The sequence below is a fragment of the Acyrthosiphon pisum genome, chromosome A2 (genome assembly GCF_005508785.2).
Source record: "Acyrthosiphon pisum isolate AL4f chromosome A2, pea_aphid_22Mar2018_4r6ur, whole genome shotgun sequence".
In the NCBI taxonomy this organism is placed as follows: domain Eukaryota; kingdom Metazoa; phylum Arthropoda; class Insecta; order Hemiptera; family Aphididae; genus Acyrthosiphon; species Acyrthosiphon pisum.
The window spans coordinates 31430175-31450557 of record NC_042495.1 but is presented as its reverse complement, the minus strand read 5'-3'; the positions used below and the strand labels follow the sequence as shown (position 1 = coordinate 31450557).

The 20383-nt window shown below is 33.6% G+C and overlaps 1 protein-coding gene across 1 annotated transcript in view; it reads right to left on the bottom strand.

The window, feature by feature from the left end:
• The window catches only part of LOC100163944 (tetraspanin-2A), a 324826-nt gene that overhangs the window by 133352 nt on the left and 171091 nt on the right, over positions 1-20383 (bottom strand). The window contains exon 2 of the mRNA XM_029490321.1: positions 12803-13000. Within this exon, the coding sequence (XP_029346181.1) occupies positions 12803-13000 (198 nt within the window). The remainder of the gene's footprint in view (positions 1-12802; positions 13001-20383) is intronic.

The window sequence follows — 20383 nt, the reverse complement described above, 5'->3', positions numbered from 1 at the left end:
ATTTTGCGTAAAAATTCCCGTTTTTTCTTAATTTTTCTTTGGTTTTTCTTGGCTCTTTTGAAAGTTACTGGGAATTTTAAATTTTGACTTCCCCAATGCACCAACGATATTCACTTTCCAATCGAACAAGATACAGAAGTTGAAAATCGAAGTATTATTTCGACTACTTATCGTGTACACAGACACAAAAAAAAAAAAAAATACACATCATTGTAAAATCAATACATTCATCGTTCCACTCAGAATCTAATATGATTTTTATGGCCGAAGAATATAACTAAAATATTTTGACAACTGTATTATTATTTTTCTGAAAATATGTTTACCATAGAAAATATATTTATGCTGTGCGGGAAACTGCGATATCATAGCACTCATAAAATGTATCGCAAACCGTCTGATTTATAATAGGTATCTATTCGTACATAATAATTCAGTTATGATAACTATGTTGACGACATTGTCATTATTTAAATTTTTTTTCTCGAAGTTAAACCGCACGTGTCCGATATTACTCATATTGCAGTGTTCTAGTCTCGGCGGGACACTAATCATTTATAATTCGTCGGAAAAACACCGTTAACATTGATCCCAGCTGTTTTCTCATAATTAGAGACCTTATTTGGAGTGGCTCGGTGGAGACGGTGGTGGCGGAGTGGGCGTCCGCGCGGGGTTAAAACCTTAATTAATTTTCTCGCGGTAACCCTCGTTAAAATTAGTATGTAGGCACGGTTAACGAGTATATACCACACTCGAGCGTTTTCGAATACACGAGACCGGGTGACGGAGATGCGCTGGAAAATCGAGAGAAAAGTGTACCTATTTAAAGCGCGACGCGTTGGCGTGCAGCGGCGTCCATCCTGTAGCCGGAAAATAATGGTCTAGCGGTGCGGCGAGGGGTGATGGTTTGGGGATGGTGGTGATGGCGTACCTTACTCTCGGTGACAGCGTTTCGAGAAAAATTGAAAATCGGTCATGTGATACCCCGCAGCGGGGTACGGCGTGGTGGACAGTGGTCGATGAATTAAAAAAAAAAAAATTATAATAAATAAATAAAACTGCGTGAGGTAGGGCCCTCGGGCTTAAAGTCCATTAAAATAATTAAGAGACCGGCGACGAAAAAAAAAATAAATAAACGTCCGTTAGAACATTATTTTATGTACCTGCGCGTCGTATAATAATAATAATGGGAGCCCTTTTATAATAGTTTCCAGCACTTGGACTCCAGGCAAACAACAACAACAACAACAACACGCGGAACGTTTTTAGTGAAAACTTTTAAACTCTTTATTATTATTTTTTTGCTCATAGAAGGGGAGCGTTGCGTTTCTCTTACTATAGTCTGTATAATTTTAGATCAATACTTAAGATACCTTCCGACTTCTCACCACAGCAGTTCCTTACGTGCTCTTATAATTATCTGTTTCAACAAAATAGAAAAAAATCCAATCTCTTTCTCTCGGGATACCTTCCGAATCCTCCCCACAGCAGTTTCTTACTACATTATTTTTCCTGGGCATCGAATCAGACTCTTGAGCGAGTGCGCATCTCCTGGCGTAACAATATCGATAACTCACCGGGAATGTACAGGAATTATTAGAAAGCTTCATAAACACCTCGCCCCCAAGTGCCCTCTTTCTTATCTCATCCCGCCGCACATTTACCCACACAATGTAGAACGGGAAAATCGAGAGGAGTTATAGCCACTGTTTCAAAAAAAAAAAAAAATTCCCTTCGCGATTCCCTTCCATCCGCAATGGTTGCATTTTCACATTAGCCACTTAATTATTGTACATAATACGACGAATTGGCCACGAATCCTTTTGCCCAACCGTGATTCGATCCGGGGCTTAACCGCGCTGTGCCCTTCCCTTTTGGAGGCCAACGTGAGTTTGTAGAAAGAGATGGGGCCCGGGACTGTGTGCCCCCCCCCCCTGGACGACTCTTAATTTGGGATTTTATTTAAAAAGCTAACACGCCGTCACCGGTCAGTAACAATTCGTAGTTACCTATAGTATACCTATACTCTATACCAAGGATGAGCAACTGGCGGTCCGCATACCATTTTTAACTTTAAAATTTTTTTTTTTTTTTTTGCTTTCTTGATTCTTTACACTTCTTGACTCACAAAATTGGCCTTCTAGTAGCATCCCCGCTCTATACTATAGCTCGACGCTTAGTCGTCTTGGTACCCGAATATTTAAAACCATCGTAGGTAGATAATTCAACGGACAAACACCGAATCGGTGTCGTTAAAAAAAACCACGCACACCTCGACGATTTGTGTTGGAGGACGATCGCCGTCGCCACCACTTCGGCCCCAGGCCCCTCGTGCGTGTGCGCACGGCACGTTCGAGCAAGGGCCCGGAGGCTGGAACGACTGCTGTAGAATGTGCGTTAAGGTGCACCCCCACCTCCTCCCATCAACCAAAAAGTGTATAATATCATATATATATATAAGATCGGTGTTATAAATAACATCACATGTTCACAAATGACGTGAATCATTGAGGCCTGAGTTATGTGCCGGGTGAGAAATTGAACTTCTGGCAATACGTTACGTCTACCGCCGCCGCCGCCATCATCGCGTGTACGGCCTACGCGGGGCCTACGCGTTTATATATTAAACTCCCATACGTTTCAACCCGTTCGCATACGAGGTGTCGGTGGGTGTGTGGGTGTGCGTGTACGTGTGTGTGTGTGCGCGCGTTGGCACGGCGGGATACCCAATAGGGTACCACAATATATCATAGGTGGAATTAGCTTCTCGGTGAACTCGCACACACACACACACACATACTCATAAACACCCACCCGCCCGACCACCCCACACACCGGAAAGACGACGACGGTTCTTCCGGTCTGTAGACGGAAACAAAGGGACGACGCTCGTCGTCGTATAATAAAAGTCGACGGTACCTACCGCGGAGCAAAAAAAGAAAAAAATATATTTCGCGGATAATAAAGTGAAATTAATTTGTTTTGAAAAAAAAAACCTGCCGTGTGTGACACTCACTCCGAACCTTTTTTACGAACGCGATTGTGCACGATATTTTATTTTTTATTTTTATTTTTTACACCGAGTGAACTCTATCGTTCGACCGAAAGTCGTTTCGTTTCCCAAAAGCCTTTGCGCGTTCTCGCCCCCTGTTCGTTCATAATCCGTTTAGAGTGGTATTGATATGATCACCGTTTAATTGGTTATATTTTATTCGAGTTTATTTCACGGACTAATTCGTCAATTATAAAACCGTCGATTTTAATTTATATAATTTGCTCATTCGATGTTTTTAGAATTATTTTTTTTTTTTAATATTTGATTACGAAATAAAACATTGTAACAATAACGGAAAATGAGTATTTGTGTAATCGATTGCCCACTAAAGTCCACATCAGCATTTTTGTAATTTCGAAAATGTAATCCGAATCAATTCTGTACCTACCCATAATAGTATTTATTATATTATTCAGCTTATTTTCTCCCGAGATAAAAAATTTCAGAGCTATTTAGTTCCGTTAGATGGTATTTATTTTAAATTTATTGTTTCTACTCTTTAAAAACTAATAATGAGTTCATCGTGTGGTAAACCTTAATTTTCGTGCGTCATTTATGTTGGCCCTGAATCGATTGTGATTCAAGTTTATAACATTTTGATTTTACCTGCGAAAACAATGCATTTGCACATTGTTGCATTTTTAACATTTTCAGTGAACACTTGATATAAGTTATAATTATAAACAATAACAATTATTTGTGATGTACCATAAATTGTTTAATATAAAATATAAGTTTCAAATGTATTTTTTAATAATAGAATTGAGCGGGGAAATTAAATAATTAGTATTTTCTATAAATGCCTACTCGTTTAATTTAAATACATTTTTATCATAACATCGTGCTGTCGAGAACTGCTAACTGTTGTACCTACTTACATTGAACCATAGCGTAGTATAACAACCCTTCAATTAAAATTCACCGGTAAAATATTAATTAAACCGATTCATTATATTAAATTGATTTCGCCAGTCAGTGCGAATTCTATAATACGCAAACAATATAAAACAATGCACAAAGTGCCATAATTATAATATTATAAAACTATTTTTTAAATAATATTATACGAATATTGTATGAATTTTGTTTGAAATCTGTGTGTTTAACAATGTGTTCAATAGCTCCATACCGTTGAGATGAATTGTTATTTTTCTGGCAGACAACGTTTCATATCTAATGTCCTATAATAGTTAGAAGATTTATCGGTGGGCAGTCAGTATAGCTATAATGTGCCTAACTACAGAGTTGGATGATTTGAAAATTTAAAAAAATATGATTACTTGTTATAACTAACAAAAGTGATGCGCACCTCGCTCGCCATATTATATTATAATTTTCACGAGTTTTATATTATCAGTGTCGTGATTTATACGATTGGGTCGAATTCATCGGGTCGCGTGTTTCAAGTATACAAAAACAGAGCACTCGATTCGAAGTTGTATTTTATATTTTATAATAATCAGACAGGTAGGCAGTTAAGTGCTTTCAGAAAAATTATTATATTGCGAGGTGTAAGATTTGCAGTCGTGAAATTACTCTTGTGTCTATGTATATGACGTTTCTTGCTTATTTATCCCCGGGACAAGTGCCTATGATCAGTTTGTGAATCATACTTAGAAATTGGCTTGTGTACTCGAGAACATAACTCTTAGCAATAACACTACGATTTCAAGTATTTCGTGATAGTATTTCTGGATCGTAATAGCTCCCCTGTGTTGCTTTCCGATATTGTAGCCCTACAAGTTACAAGGTTTTGATTTTACAAGAGACGCACAATATTTCCCCGAGGTATTGTGGATGTTTATATTAAGAGCGAATTCAACATAAATTCCGTTGATAATTGACATTTTATTTAAAGTTAAACAACAAATTTCGGGTGTATCACAGTATACCGGGTAAGTTGCAATGTCATTTGTGGTTATAACGCAAAGTGGAACGCTGAATTACACCATGATAATATAAGGAAAAAAGGCACAATTTCGTTAGTCGTTTATAAGTAATATGCCACCGCAGTTCACCCCGTGAAGTTGCGGTTCGAACGTGGAAAAATAAAGTAATTATGACGTGCCTATATAGGCATTTGAAATAGTGAAAACGGTGAAAAAGATTAATTTGGTGTATTTACTTTACACGGATCCAAGACAAATGCTTTATTTATTTAAGTTTATTTTGTTTTTTTGAAATTTAATAAGTTGGTACGTAAAAAAATATACCAAAATTTCGTAAAAATGTATACGTGGTGATTTTTTAAGCCCGCTCATTTCTCACCCTATTGTTACAATTTATTTGAATTTTTATATTTGCAATATTTAAATACACTTTAAGACCATATTTTCGAATATTTGCTACGTTTTGTACCTACCACATTAGTACGACCCTGTGACATTGCAAACTTCTGTTTTTTAAATAGGACCCCCCCCCCTTTTTCGCTTTCAATTATTCACCAGATATTTTTTTAGAGAATTTAGCCGTGTCTAAATAAAAATTCGAACGAGTAGATTTTTAGTTTTTCAACTAAGTGTTCTATGAATATTATGTCTATGGTCACGGGTTAAGTAGATATGGGGGCTTAGATGGTTAGAAACCGTTAGTAATTATAACCGACCTATCGGAATAAACAATTTACAAAAACTATCCAATAATAAAAATATTACATCTTATAATAAAAACAAGTAAATTGTACATAAAAAATTATTTATTAGGATTATTATCCTTAGCATAAGCATTTTAATAAGTTAGGAACTATACGTATGTATTATAATTTTGATTTAGATATACGTCAAAATGTTCAAGAAATGCGCCCGTTATATAACTTGGAGTCAAAATGAGGGGGCAAGTAATTTTAAAAATATAAGTTTGTACCGTCACAGAACACTCCTTAAGTAGTTAAATAAAAATTATAATGAATTTGAAAATATGGTACTTTAGGTGTATTTAAATATTCTGAAAATCAGAATTTTGATAAATGTATTATTAAAGAGGAATATGGAGGGGACAATGTTTAAAAAACCACCCTGTAATTTAATAATTCAGCTGTGAATCGATTGATAATAATCTTAATAACTTGCCTACTAAACATTGTATGGGATATATTAAATTGCATTATTTTACATGCGTTTGTCCTGTTCATAGTATGATAATGTTATCACGAATCCAAAGACGCAATTTCCAATTAATAGGTAATAATATTATTATTTACCGTTCGTAATGGAAACGGTCAATCAGCTAAGGTTCGCGTAAGTAAGTTATATATTCTATAGACTACACCTATTCAATATCTGAGTTACAAATATGATACACTTATATAAAATAACTAAAATTGAATTATTCGACCGATAACTTCAACTCGATTGATAAATTATGACAATGACCGTCAATTGAAACACATATAATATACCTAGGTACTTAAGATAACCCAGTATTGTAAAAATTACCATCAGCTGTCGAGATAAGTTATTTGAATTAATTATTTAGACGGTTATTTTTGCACTGTCAACACAACGAATATTGTTTAGTTATCCAACTAAAAACCGACCTGAGGTTTGATTGAATATTTTATTTATTTTTAATAATAGATAATTATCAACGGATCGAAGTCTCATAGTTTGCCATCACGAGGTAGACATTTTCGCATTCTACCATAAAGAAAACCAATTATTTCAAGTTTTTTTAGTAATTCGGGTCTTGGTTTCAAAAATTGCAAACAACACATTATTGAACACAGTGTATTATTGACTTGCGTGAGACGACTAAAGTTGTGTTGGCTTATGAATACAATATATTATGCCATTTCTGTACGTAATCTAAGTTAATAGCATAACGAGTTTGGACTTAAACGAAATTTACAGTTTGAGATTTAAGTTTTAAGTCTGTGCAATTTATTAACTCTAATAGATTTAAGCGAATGAGGTTAAGAACATTTTACATTATGTTAAGCGTTACTATGGTAATAGATTTCGAAGGGGGAGCAAATCCTTTGTTTGTCGCGTACGATGTTCGATGGTAAAATATGACGGGGACGCGAGGGTGGAGTGAAACACGAGCGAAAGAAGAAGTTGGATTTCATTCAATGGCACTTAAGAGGATACTGCATCAACATTTGTTATCTTTGTCGCTTCGGTGCATACTATAACAAAACGACAAAACTGTAAACCTTAAATCAATAGGCACAGTACCGCGTTATATATTTATATTTTACGGACATTTTCGGATTAAATTCTTTTTTTCGTTTTTCGGCGAATAAAATGTCAAAACTTCTGTGGAAAAAAAAATGAACAGTTTGTGTTGAAATAAAAATGGAACGTTAAAAATGTTATACACCAAAGAAAAGCGTTCTCTCTGCTCTAAATTAATATCTGGTAATTGTGTTGTCAAATTATAAACGGAATCTAGGCAATTGTTCACGATTTATGGAGCGCAATTTGTTTTGTTACGAACCGTTCGTGTGTCATTCATTACGGAACATTTAATATAACAATAAAGTATAATAATACGCACGAAAATGGTATACTTACCTACTATATTTCTTAGCTGCTCAAACGAAAACGAAATAGCTATACACCGACTTATCGTTATATTTGGTGCTGAGACTAGCCGGGAAAGCGAATCGATAATTGTTCGTTTTAATATTTTCTAAAACACCCACTTAAAAACTTAAGCCGGCGCTCAACGTTACGCGCAGTTGTACAACAATAATTGTTCGTCGAAATTGTATTTTAACATTTTTTGCGAGTCGCGTTAAACCGTTATAATGATATTATTTCTCAACAATTTCACATTTTTATCGAAATTCAAATAATGCAAAAAAATACTATTTATAATAATATCACTATTCATATCGCGTTAAATCATAATAGTACTAAACGTTGCCACTTAAAAAATTGACACAACGTCATCGTCATCTCGTTTCGCTTCCGACAGTCAGTATTTTTGTTTTCGAAATTCAGGTTTTTCTCAACATCGAGTCGCACCCTTAATGTGTGAGAGGCTGAATTCATCATAATATTATTATTACATTAGTCGTTTAACGTCAAATCATAATACGTCGTACGCAGTATTGTCGTTGCTTTCGGTTGCGATTACGATATTACGATTACGAATAAACATTATTAATAATATTAATATTGCGATATTACGACTTCAATTTCGTATATATACCATACAATTTCGTTTGAAATTTTGAGAAAAGCAGCAATAGTTTTCTCGGACCGATAGGTTTTGTCGATTTTATCTTAATGTTGTTCGTGAGTTATGTTAAAACTTTGTAATATTAATTATCAACAATTTTTCCATTTTTATTAAAACATAAATAATTAATTACACAAAAAAAAAAAACTAATTTAATTTCAACGTAAAAGCTTGTAAATATAATATTATAAAATATGCATTATAATATCATAATAATGTTATATATATATATATATTTCCCCTTAAAAATGTTTTCCTAACTTCGCAATTAAAGTACTTTGTTGAGTAGGTACCTGCCACCTACCCAACCTACCCTACCTATATAGCTGGTATTATTTAAAAACCACCAGTATCTCGTTTTGATTCGGACAATATTTTTGTTTTCGACATTTATGTTTTGTTTTTTAATATCAAGTCATTTAACAAAGTTAATATATCTTATTATTCGTTTGATGTATGTCAAATTATACGGTGGACAAGAAAGTATTTTTTAATAGTATGAATATCGTGTGCAGTGCCATTGTTCGATGACTTCAATTTCAAATACTTACAATAACATTTCGATTGAATTTTCGAGAAAAGCTTCCATAGTTTTATCAGACCAGATCGGTCCCGTCGATTTTATTTGAACATTGTTCGCGAATTGTGTTAAACCTTTATACTATGACATTTTTCAAAAATTTTTCCATTTTTATTGAATCATAAATAATTTATTACACAAAAAATAATTTAAATTCAGTGTAAAAACTTGTAAATACAATGCGTGTGTTACATCATAATAACACTAAATTTCTTCACCTTTAAACAATTTCCCCAACTTCGTAATAAAACGTTTTGTTGATTAGGAGGCTATTTTATTTAAAAATTACCGCCATCCCGTTTCGCTTCTGACAATATTTTTGTTTTCGAAATTTAAATTTTTTTAATATCGAGTTATTTAACAAAGTTAATATATTATACAATTCATTTGATGTCCGTCAAATTTTACGGTGGACAAGAATAAGTTAAAGAAGAACATTGCGAAAAGTGTCATCGTTCAAAGCGATATGAGATCTTCGATTTTGAATACATGCAATAAAATTTCATTTGATGTGAGTTTTTGAATAAAGCTTCGTTCCGTAGAAAGCCTTTCCGAGTAGGGTTCGTATCGTATATTATTTACGCATGTGTACGGGCAGCATAATATAATACCACCCCCTCCCCACCACTCACTTGTTAGCCGTCGTTATTAGGATATTTTTATTTATTTATTTTTTTTTTACAAAACGCGTTGTCCGATTTTCGTTCGGGAAAATTTATTGGCCGAAGGGTAGTTTTTGTTCAGTTGTGTTTTTTTCTTTCTTTTTTTTTTCCATTCAGAAGGTCCGTACCCGTCGACGAAGAAATATCCGACACAGACCTTTGGACGGGAAATCAAAACCCACAGGCCTCCGCCGCCGCCCGGATCACCGGCAGCCAACCGTAATTCTTTATAATACCCGAGATTTCGGCGTCTCGTCCAACAAACCGGTCGTAAATCACCCAAGTTTAATCAAAATGAATGGGCCACCGGAAGTCGGAGAGCAAACAAAAGTGTTCGCGTGCGCGGGCTTTGGACGCGTCGTTGGACTGCCTTTGCCTTTGCCGCCACCACCGCCACCACCAGCCAGCCTTTGATGGATTTCCACGGGAGACGGCATAACTCACGATTATCGTGTCTGCGGATTTTTCCGCCGTCTCTTTCACCTCTCGTCCGCACCCGATCCGATCTCACCGTTACCATCACTTGATCGACTCCCGACCGTGGTATACGGGTAGATAGGTGTATATATCACGCGGTATCTAGGGTACTACGAGGAGGACACGCCACGTGTCCAGACGTGTTATTTTAATTTTTCCTCTGACATTTCTATCGATCGCCGTTTAAATGGCAGCGTAGGTACATTATTAGACCTAGGTCGTGTCAACAGGTATGCGAGGAAAATTGATTCTCAGACAATAAACGAAACGTCACGGGAAATCAATATAAACGACAATATCGCTAGACTCACTGGCGAAGTATAATTTATAGTAATGTCATTATTTTTTTTTTTTATTATTGGATTAAGGCTACGATGACTGAGGTCCTTATTTTGTAAGGTTGGTACTATAAGGTTGGTACGGTTGTAAACACGTGTATGTGTGGCGAGATTTTTGCACACTACGGTCACCCATCCGGGAACTAGTGGCAGCGGCCGTTACTTACTCTCAGCCAGGTTGCCTGACTGATTGCAGCCAACACGTCATGCCATGAATTACGTCATGTACCTAGTAAATTATTATTTGTATTTTTGTACTTATATTTTTATTTAACGTTTAAATGGACACGCCCGTTTGCCCTAGATCGTGATTCCATGTGTGCGAGGAAAAACGATTTACAAAAAATAAATGAGACGTCGGGAAATTAAATAAAACAAATATCCTTTGAATTACATGTGGGTGATATAATATATAATAGTAATGTCATTATTAGAGCACTCGTCAGTTGTGGTTATTGTCACATTTTCATACGTCTTTGATGGATTTCCACAGGTGATGGCATAACTCACGACCATCGCGTCTGCGGATTTTTCCGCCATATTTTTCAGTTTTCTCTCGTCTTCTCCCGATCTCGTACCGCTGGTAGCACTTGACCGACTCTCGACCGCGGTATGGGTATAAATTACGCGGTTTCCGGGGGGTATATGGAGATGCGTCAGGTCTCCAGGCGCGCGAGGAAAAAATGAGACAACAAACGATGATACGTCGTGGGGAATTATAAAAAAAGATAATATACTCACAGCCGATATATTGTAATAAGTACATACATTGTTAGAGCACTCCTCGGGGTCGTTGTTGTTGTCACGTTGTCATTACCCATCAAAACCCCCTCACCGCGTCCACGTTCGGCGGGACCTTGTCACAAGGAATTTCGGAATAGGTCTGTCGTTTGAAGAGTACTTCCTAGATAGTTGTCTGATAATTTCCCGAAACCGATGCCCCGCCGCGAGTATAATGTATTGGGTTTTATTTGGAATGTGGTAACCATATTATTATTATACCGACCCCATCAAAACCTCGTTCGGCCGATCGATTCCCCCTGTGCAAACCCTCGATGGTTAAACTTACTTTGTTTGTCGAAGTTCGGTACCGACCTCATACTGTGGTTAAAGGGTGAAACTATTTAAGTTACCAATATTTCTGGGATCCTAATCGCTTAAAACATAACGTCGTGGTAACCGGTGAATGGTGATATAATTAGAAGGCGCGGTAACATCTTCATAGTCGGTAGTACTCCCACGTAGGCTTACGTGCGGCATGTGTGTAAGCTATAAATAAATTGGCACCTCACCTAGGTATGTATAGTTATATTAACATAGTTAAACTAATAAATTATATTATTCAATTGCTAATAATTATATTAAACAACTGCAGGTTTGCACGATTCTGTACGCCATAAATACACAAGTTTTAGATTCTAAGTGGAACGGAGAATATGCATTGATTTTACAATATTGTGTGTTTTATTTTTGATTATTTTTTAACTTTCAATTTTTGTGTCTTTCATCAACACTTGGGAGCAGTAAAACTACTTCAATTTTCTTCAACAGTATCTTGTTCGGTGGGAAAGTGAATTTGGTTGCTGCGTTGGTTGGGTCAAAATTTAAAATTCCCAGTATTTTTCAAAAGCACTTGAAGAAATAAAACAAATAAGGAAAAACGGGAAATTTTACTCAAAATCGGTTTTTGACTAAGTCGATTTTGGTTTTTGATATAACACTAAAACAAATAACCGTAGATACATGCAATTTTCACTACATTTTTATATTAGCATTTTATATAAACGCCAATACAATTTTATTCGTTGGGTAAAAAAGCTTGCAAATTATTTTAAGTTAGAAATTTATAAACAATTTTGTTGTTAAATCATCTAAGGTTTGAAAATTTAATACAAGATTCATTATAACATTTTCTAGCATTAACAAAAAAAAATGTCTACTGGAAAGTCAAATTAAATTTGTATAAGCATTTAAAATTCAAATTTTTCCGAAATATCATGGACCAATTTTAAATTAAAAAATTATTTTGTAATAAAAATTTAGAAAATTTAAACTGTTATAGCTAAGGATTAAAAATTTAAAACAAGGTAAATAGGTAAATAAATCACTTTATTCACAATAATATTTGAATTTACTTATAGTAATATTATAGGCTGATTGACCGTCTTCGTTCAGAATCATTTTTCGTATACAATGATATTATTATATTTTTGAATTCGAATTTAACATCAACAGTGACCTACTGTACAGCAGAGAAACACCAACTTTCCCGCCTTTTTTAATATTATGACATCACGAATAGCTATTGTTTCGTGGTCTTTCGCAATAATTATATATTATGTGGGCAATATAGTATACCTAATAGTACCTATATCCAAACGAGCGTTTTAATATTATGTTATGGTTTATTAATCATTGTATCTGTACCACCAATGACATAGATCGATTGCCCGTCGATAAAATAAAACATTTAGCTACATATTATTTAAAATGTCGTACTTACTGCCATGAGTAGTTGGCTGAGCTCCTGGTAGACGGCGAAACACGACAAAAACGGAGCTATGATCACCACGATCGACGCAAATATCAACACGTACAATCCCAAATAAACTTGCCAGATTTCAAGGGCGTCGACCCACTCTTGGAGGGTCGTGTCGAGCCTCGAGTACACCACGTAGCCCCATAAAAATATTCCCATTATCTAAAGACAAAAAAATAAATAAATAAATAAATAACGTAGAACACAAAACCGTTGGCGTAATAAATGTATAATTAAAGTGATTATTGAGTGTTTGCAAGTAAAAATTTAAATTAATAAAAGCCTCTTTAGACTTTTACGTTAATTAAAGAACAAAGTTATTATTAATATTATTGTTATAACACAGGTACTGGGGCATAATGTGTTTTATGGTAATTAATTAGTAACAGTCATAACTCATGAGTCATAATATCAAAATATGCGATGGATTTAAAAATGTGCCATGAACCCTTTCTGCACATGTCGAGTGTATCAATTATAAGATTAAAAAATGAATAAATAAATAATGGTAGCAATTTATTTTTTATCACAGTAACAAGATTTTGTATTAAGATTTCAAATGATTACATTATGAATTACGGAACAATACAAAACTTTAGAATAGGTTGAAATCCACACACACCCGGCGTGGTCTACTGTGGCACAATTACGGGGGAGGGGGATTCGAGTGCCGTATCCCCCACATGACTTGTTTTTAACTGGAGAACCATTTTTATGTACTTATTATTTATTGGTACCAATATGGTATATTTTATAGAAACAACAAATAAAAACCAAAATCCCCTATCCCAAATGGTAGCTGTAACTAAGATAATATTATTACTTCGTAATAAACACTAATCACTATTGCAAATTGAATATTGCACAACTATATTTAAATAATGCTAGTTAGCTCGGTTTTTGGTAATTTTTTTTCGGAAACATTTAGGTAATAAATATATTTTAAATCTTCTACGAGTTGAGTACAATGGTGCAATCAGAAATTTGTTGGTCGGACTTAGTTCCAAGGTATAACCTTTTGAAGATTGTAATTTTGAGTATTTTACGTCTTCGGATATTAATTTACGAATCTACTCGAAAAAGTAAATATAAAACTTTATTAAATAGTATGCATTGTATGCATGTATTTATGCTTGTACCCTTCTTACAGTATACAGATTACAGATCATTAACGGTTGGACTTTTTATGATATATACGATATACCAATTTTTTTTTTAGGCGGTCGGTGGGTGGGAGTTTTGGGGTAAATGTTTCAATCCCCCCCCCCCCCCACAAACATGATCAAATTACGTCACTGATTGTCTACATACTATACAGTACAGTTAAAGATATTTTATTCCCCTCCTCTGGTCAGTGTCATGCGATGATATCACTGCCGCACTGCATAGCTCCTCCTCAACCTCTACCAGGCCGTCGGTTTTCACAACCGACGCGCAAAAATAATATTATTTTATTGCAATAAATGAGTAACGACCATAATGAATATTGGCCAATGTAAATTATCTCACTTATTTTTTTTCGCCGTACTCACACGAAGACGGTAGAATTGAATTTCTTTTTTTGGTTATATTGTTAATATAATAAAAATATGTAGTAATCTACCAAAATCATATCCGCATCGTCTCTTGGGCTGGGTGTCCGAATTCATGGGTCGGAGTACACATATGTCATATGTCATTTATACATGTTAGGTTAGGTTAGGTTATATATCCAAAGGTGGGCATTAACTTGTGAAAAAGTTAAAGTTAAGTTAAAAATCAATTAGAATAATATTTATCACTCCGCTCGGAGTCTAAAATTGATCCCCAAACGATGGCGGTCGTTATTATTGATTTGTTAATGATCGGAGCATCGATTTGTTCATCGTCAATCATAATAATATTTACATTACGAATAAAAATTGTCGTCGATAAAGTGGTAATAATAATATTTACACCCGTTGTTGTGAGTGTCCACCCACATTCGTCCCCATCCTTTGCCGTGAACGAACCCTCAAAACATCGGAACGTGTCACAATATTATAAAACATGACGTCAACAGCCTCTCGTGCGATATCATGGTAATAACAATAATAATATAGATAGGTATTATTTTATACCCGGTAGGCGGTAACACAGCCGCCACCACCGCAGCCGAGCTCGTTTCACCGCCATAACAATGCAAACTTAAGACATTTGTTTATTTATCGGGCTCGACACGTCAGTGCTACAAGTCACACTGCACATCAGATATAATATAATGTTCACGCACACGACTTGTTGTCGTTGCGAGTGTATTATTATTATTATTATATCGTAAGAGTTGTGTGAAATATTTCGTTTCCGAGTACGTCTGTCGCGGAGGGTCCGTCGTAGACTATAATAATATTATGATAGTTGTGCAAGCGGATAACACCGCGACGGTATTGGTTCATATTTATTGGAGTATTTATAGTGGGAGGGAGGGAGGGAGGGAGGGGGGGGGGCGACAGGTGCGTTTCACGTGTGGATATTCTGCAAAATTTATGATATTATAACTTATCAACCCATTAACTCATTAACGTCATTATGACATTATCAATTTAAGACGTTTGTGAAACAACTAGACATGTCTATATTATGAAAATGTTTGGGCAGCCATTTAAAAATTCGTTATCCCACTTATTCCCACAGAAAATAATTTACGGTATGTATGATAACTCAGAATAAAATAATCGGATTTGTATTGTTCTCGTATAGTGTTTAAAAATGTCATGAAATTTAAAAAAATTAAATATTTTAAATGTGTGAAATATAAAATATTCTTTAGATAGGTTAGGTTAGTTCCTTATTATGTTGGTAAGAGCACCTATTTATATTTTTCATTATTGCATGAATTTTTCTCCAATGTATCATCCATCTTATAATATACCTACCTACTCGACGTCAAAATATTTCCAACTCATTTTGGATTTTGGTCATGGTTGTTTTTGTTTACATTTTATTTTTGGTTAGATAATTAATAATTTAAACCATTAATATTTTCAGTTTTCGTATTTATATTTCTTTCATTGGATATTTTTAAATATGGAGTGCGAAATTGACGATTTGAAGAACGTTTGGAATGGCAATTAGTAAGTACTCTGTCATGTAGGTATACAATATTATACATGTATATTGTATACCTTCTAAATTCTTACATTAGAATTTGGAACACTGAACATTGTGTTAAATAAATAAATTGTGTTAAAAAAATGTCAATGTTTCAACATATTATAGTGAAATATTTCATACTTCAATCACTATTCTCGTATCAATACAATGGTTTTTCTTCCATGAAAACGATTTTAAGAATCGATCGTTTCGTGTCGTTATCCATGTCAATCGTTTATATTTAAAAATAAAAAAAATTATATCTAATTTCACGATCTTTATTTTTCCGAGTAGTTTTTATTATTAGACTCTTGTTGTACGTAGATACTGCGTTTTTTTTCGTAGGTTTGACATTGACTTTAACATAGGTACCTACTATGATTTTTTAACCAGACAAGGATTGTTATATTAATTACTTTGCATGTTTAAACTTAGATTATTAACGTATAATATTGAACACGTAATTTTTAAGTACTGTAAGTATAAAAAAATAAAGTGACTAATTATAAAACGTATAATAATAATTGTACTTGGGTAACTAAAAATAAAATATTTAACAAATATTTGTAAGTTGCTAATGCTATTAGACTTTAACATTTTAATGATTTTAATTTGAGGTAGTAAATATTTTTCCACCACCCTCCCACCCCTCCCCCCCAAAAAAAAAAGAAAAGATGGTTCACAGCTACCCCAATGCATTGTTATTACTCTTGGAGTGGTATAATTGGTTTGGAAAATTTAGCTAGAATTCTTTTCAATTTATAAGTTTTCTGCAGGGAAACAATAAAATGCGCAAATGCATTCATTTTTTCTCAGTCCGTCTTGGGGTCGCGAGCAGTTTTCGGAAATGTAACCGGAGGGCATTATCGAATTCGATTCACGAGTGTCAATTACCTGTCTATTTTTTATTTAATGATAATTAATGGCGTATTTTAATTAAAATATTCAAATTCATCGATCAAATATCACAATGCGCATAGTCAAATAATATTACGAGCGAAAAATAAACTTAAATATATATATAAATTAATTGCATTGTGCGGTTGTGCACAGAGTATTTTCATTGAAATTGTATAATGTACAATTATAATTTATTTAAATTATAAAAATCAAAATTGAATATAAAGTGTTAAATCAATATTATGATAATTATTATTTTGATGGATGTGAAAATGTACACACTTGAGCACTTCCGATTCGCACACGTGCGAGTTGTAGACGGTATATTTTAAATTATTTATTAAATATCTACTTAAATGTGTTGTGCAGTTGAAATACCTAACACCGTATTAATTATTGGAACGGACTTTTGAAATCCTAGTCGGTGGTGGAATCTTACGAAAATTCAAGCCAGGGCATTAACTAGTTAAAAAGTTGAAATTAGGTTAAAAGTTAGTTATTCTTAACTTTTTAACCTAACATTTTAAAATTTAATATTAATTAACTTAATTTGTAACTTAACAGGTTTTTATTCATATAAACTCAATAAATAACGAGTTACTTTTAATCAAATCCAAGTTACGTTAATTTACAAATAATTAAATCATAAAAATATACAATTTTTATTGATGATATATAATATTGCATAAACATTTACTTTTATTATTTCAAACCATATTATATTATTAACCATATAACTGGCTATTTATATATTTGAAAAAAAAAAAACTTAACTTAAGTTAAAAATATAATTGTAAGTTTCCATAAAACTATTAACTTAACTGAGTTGAAACTTATTAAAATGTTTTCGATCAATTTCACTTAACTCAATTAAAAATTATCATTAACTTGTCCAGTCTTGCAAAAATTTTATATGGTCAATGTTGGGTAATTTTAGAAAGAATTTTTACAAGTATACATAATAATACATATTGTTCACAATAATCTTACCATACAATATATTTGTCGGATATCGATAAGTTATCGAAGCTAATCGATGGTATGGACGAACGGAAGAAGGATATTTAATTAATATTATTTTGAACGTTCAAAGTCAATTGGTAAAAATGTTAATATCCACGTGGAGCTTAAAGCTCATCACAGCGCTTATACCATAATTATATTGTTGTTCGGTGGTTATACGAAGCTATAATTACACAGTGTTGTAGCTACATCCTATAATAATAATTAAATGCGTAATACCAGTGACCCGGGCTCCGTTCAGCATTTCTTACCTATCGGCTTAAACGTCACCCGGTTCAAGATTAATAACAATAATTATAATATAATATTACAACGACTCGCATAATATTTCACTCTACGTTCTTGCAAATATTTATTTCGGGACGGATATCACGCGTCGCTTTACTGTAAAAAAAAATAAAATAAACGTTTTGAAAATAATATAATTTTAACGTAAAATTAAAAGAACGAACATTTTTTTTTAAATATATTAATAATCAGTTATATGGTTTGAATAATAATAAATAGTAAATGTTAACGCGATATGTATTATATTTACTATTTGATTAATTTAAATTACGAACTTGGATTCGATTAAAAGTAACTCGTTATTTATTAAGTTTATATCAGTATAATAAATCATTTAGGTTAAAAGTTAAAATTAACTTAACTTAACTTTAACCTCTTAACTCGTTTATGGCCAGGCTTGTATTAATTTTCAATCGTAACTGATATTAGGTAAACAGTAAACACAGCGGTGGTTACTGGTTTATACCCCCCCAGATGAGCGTTGAGCTCTGACGCCTTTCACCCTTACCGACCGAACACACTATAGGTGTCCGTAAAAGAACGATAAAAGGAAAGTAAAATATTATGTAAAATGGTCGTCAATATAGTGTGAGACGATGTTTGACGTAGAACAGAACAACATGTCTGTGGCCCGACCGACGTCGCAGGGTTCACGGCGCCGTATAATATTGAGGGTCGGATTTTCGTCTCCGACAATTATTATGTTTACAAAAATATTGATTTAGGCACACAGACGTACTTAAAAATGTGTCACACACAACGATGACAAAACGGTCTTGGGGATTTCTGCAGTCCACTGACGTATAGCAATATTATTTATCGACAGCGGGTAGGTATTTATTTTTTTCTCCGTCTTTTATGTCGTCAACGGTGTTTACTCCGTCGTTGCCCTTTTTGTATTAGGTTTTTGCTCGCCGAAGCGTTTTTAACGCCCCGCGCCGCCTGGCCAATTTCGGACTTGGGCTTAGAGAGAAAAAAAAGTGGACGGTCAGGGCTTATATTATTATGTACGACATGCCCGGACAAAAAAAAAAAAAACTAAGCCATTATTACGGTTGTAAAAGCAAGACAAATGTACCGATATAAATAATATATTGTGTTATACGTGAGAGTCGAAGAACAATATTATTGCGAAAACACTTCGTATTAACATTATCGTTATCGTCGCTATCATAGTTTGGAATAATTTCAATACGAAGATGGATGGCATTACAATATTAGACCAAATTGATTATTTATAGTATTTATAAGCTATAAACTCTACAGATGTGCTTCAAAACGAATAGGGTCGACTAAGTGTGTCCAATGTATGTTTTTGAAATTTACATTTTCGTCGTTTTCGCATTTGTGATGGCCAGAGCTCGGATTTTGTAGCGTTTGATAATTATTACAGGACACAGAAAAAAAATAGCATAGTGAGCTATAAATTTGCTGTGTGCACTACAAGCATGAAACTATATAGGTACTGCTATTGTTTGCATATTCTAAGTATTCGACGTTTTTAGTGCTATTTTTCAAGTTTTGGTGTTATATTTTTCTGATTTGCATAGCATAACTTTTATTTTGTATTTTCATAAATCTAGTTTATACCATATTATGTGGTATGAAAAATAGAAAATGTTCGCCATTTATTTTAATTAAATCCATATCAAAAGTACCCACGTTTTCGTTCATATTAAAATATATTTTTAAGTAGGTAGTCTTTAAGTATATATTGCCTATCGAACAGTAAACAATTATGACTCCTTATCGGTTGTACAGCTTGTGTATTTTCATATAAATGTACTAATTCATAAATGATATTTATTTGATAAAAATAATTTTTTTTAAATGGTGAACATAATACATTTTTTGGTTTTTCTGTTTTTAGTTCATATAATAACGCCTAATTTAAAATTTTTTTTAGGTCATATTATAGTGCATATTTCAGTTATTTTTAGTGCTACAAAATCCTAGCCCTAATGATGATCATTAACACGTCGGATTAACATTATATATTATTTTAAATTAAGTATACGTTTAATTATCTATTGCTGCTAAAAACAATTACTGTGAGTTTATTAAAAAATATTTATACAAATTGTGATTCACAACAGTTTTATTGGTACATGAAAAAACATTCCAATTCATAATCAAAGGGATATCTGTCAGTTTTGAGTGCGACGAAACAGGAATCCTTATAATTTTTTAAGTTTTTTATTTTTTTGGAATATAAACATAGGG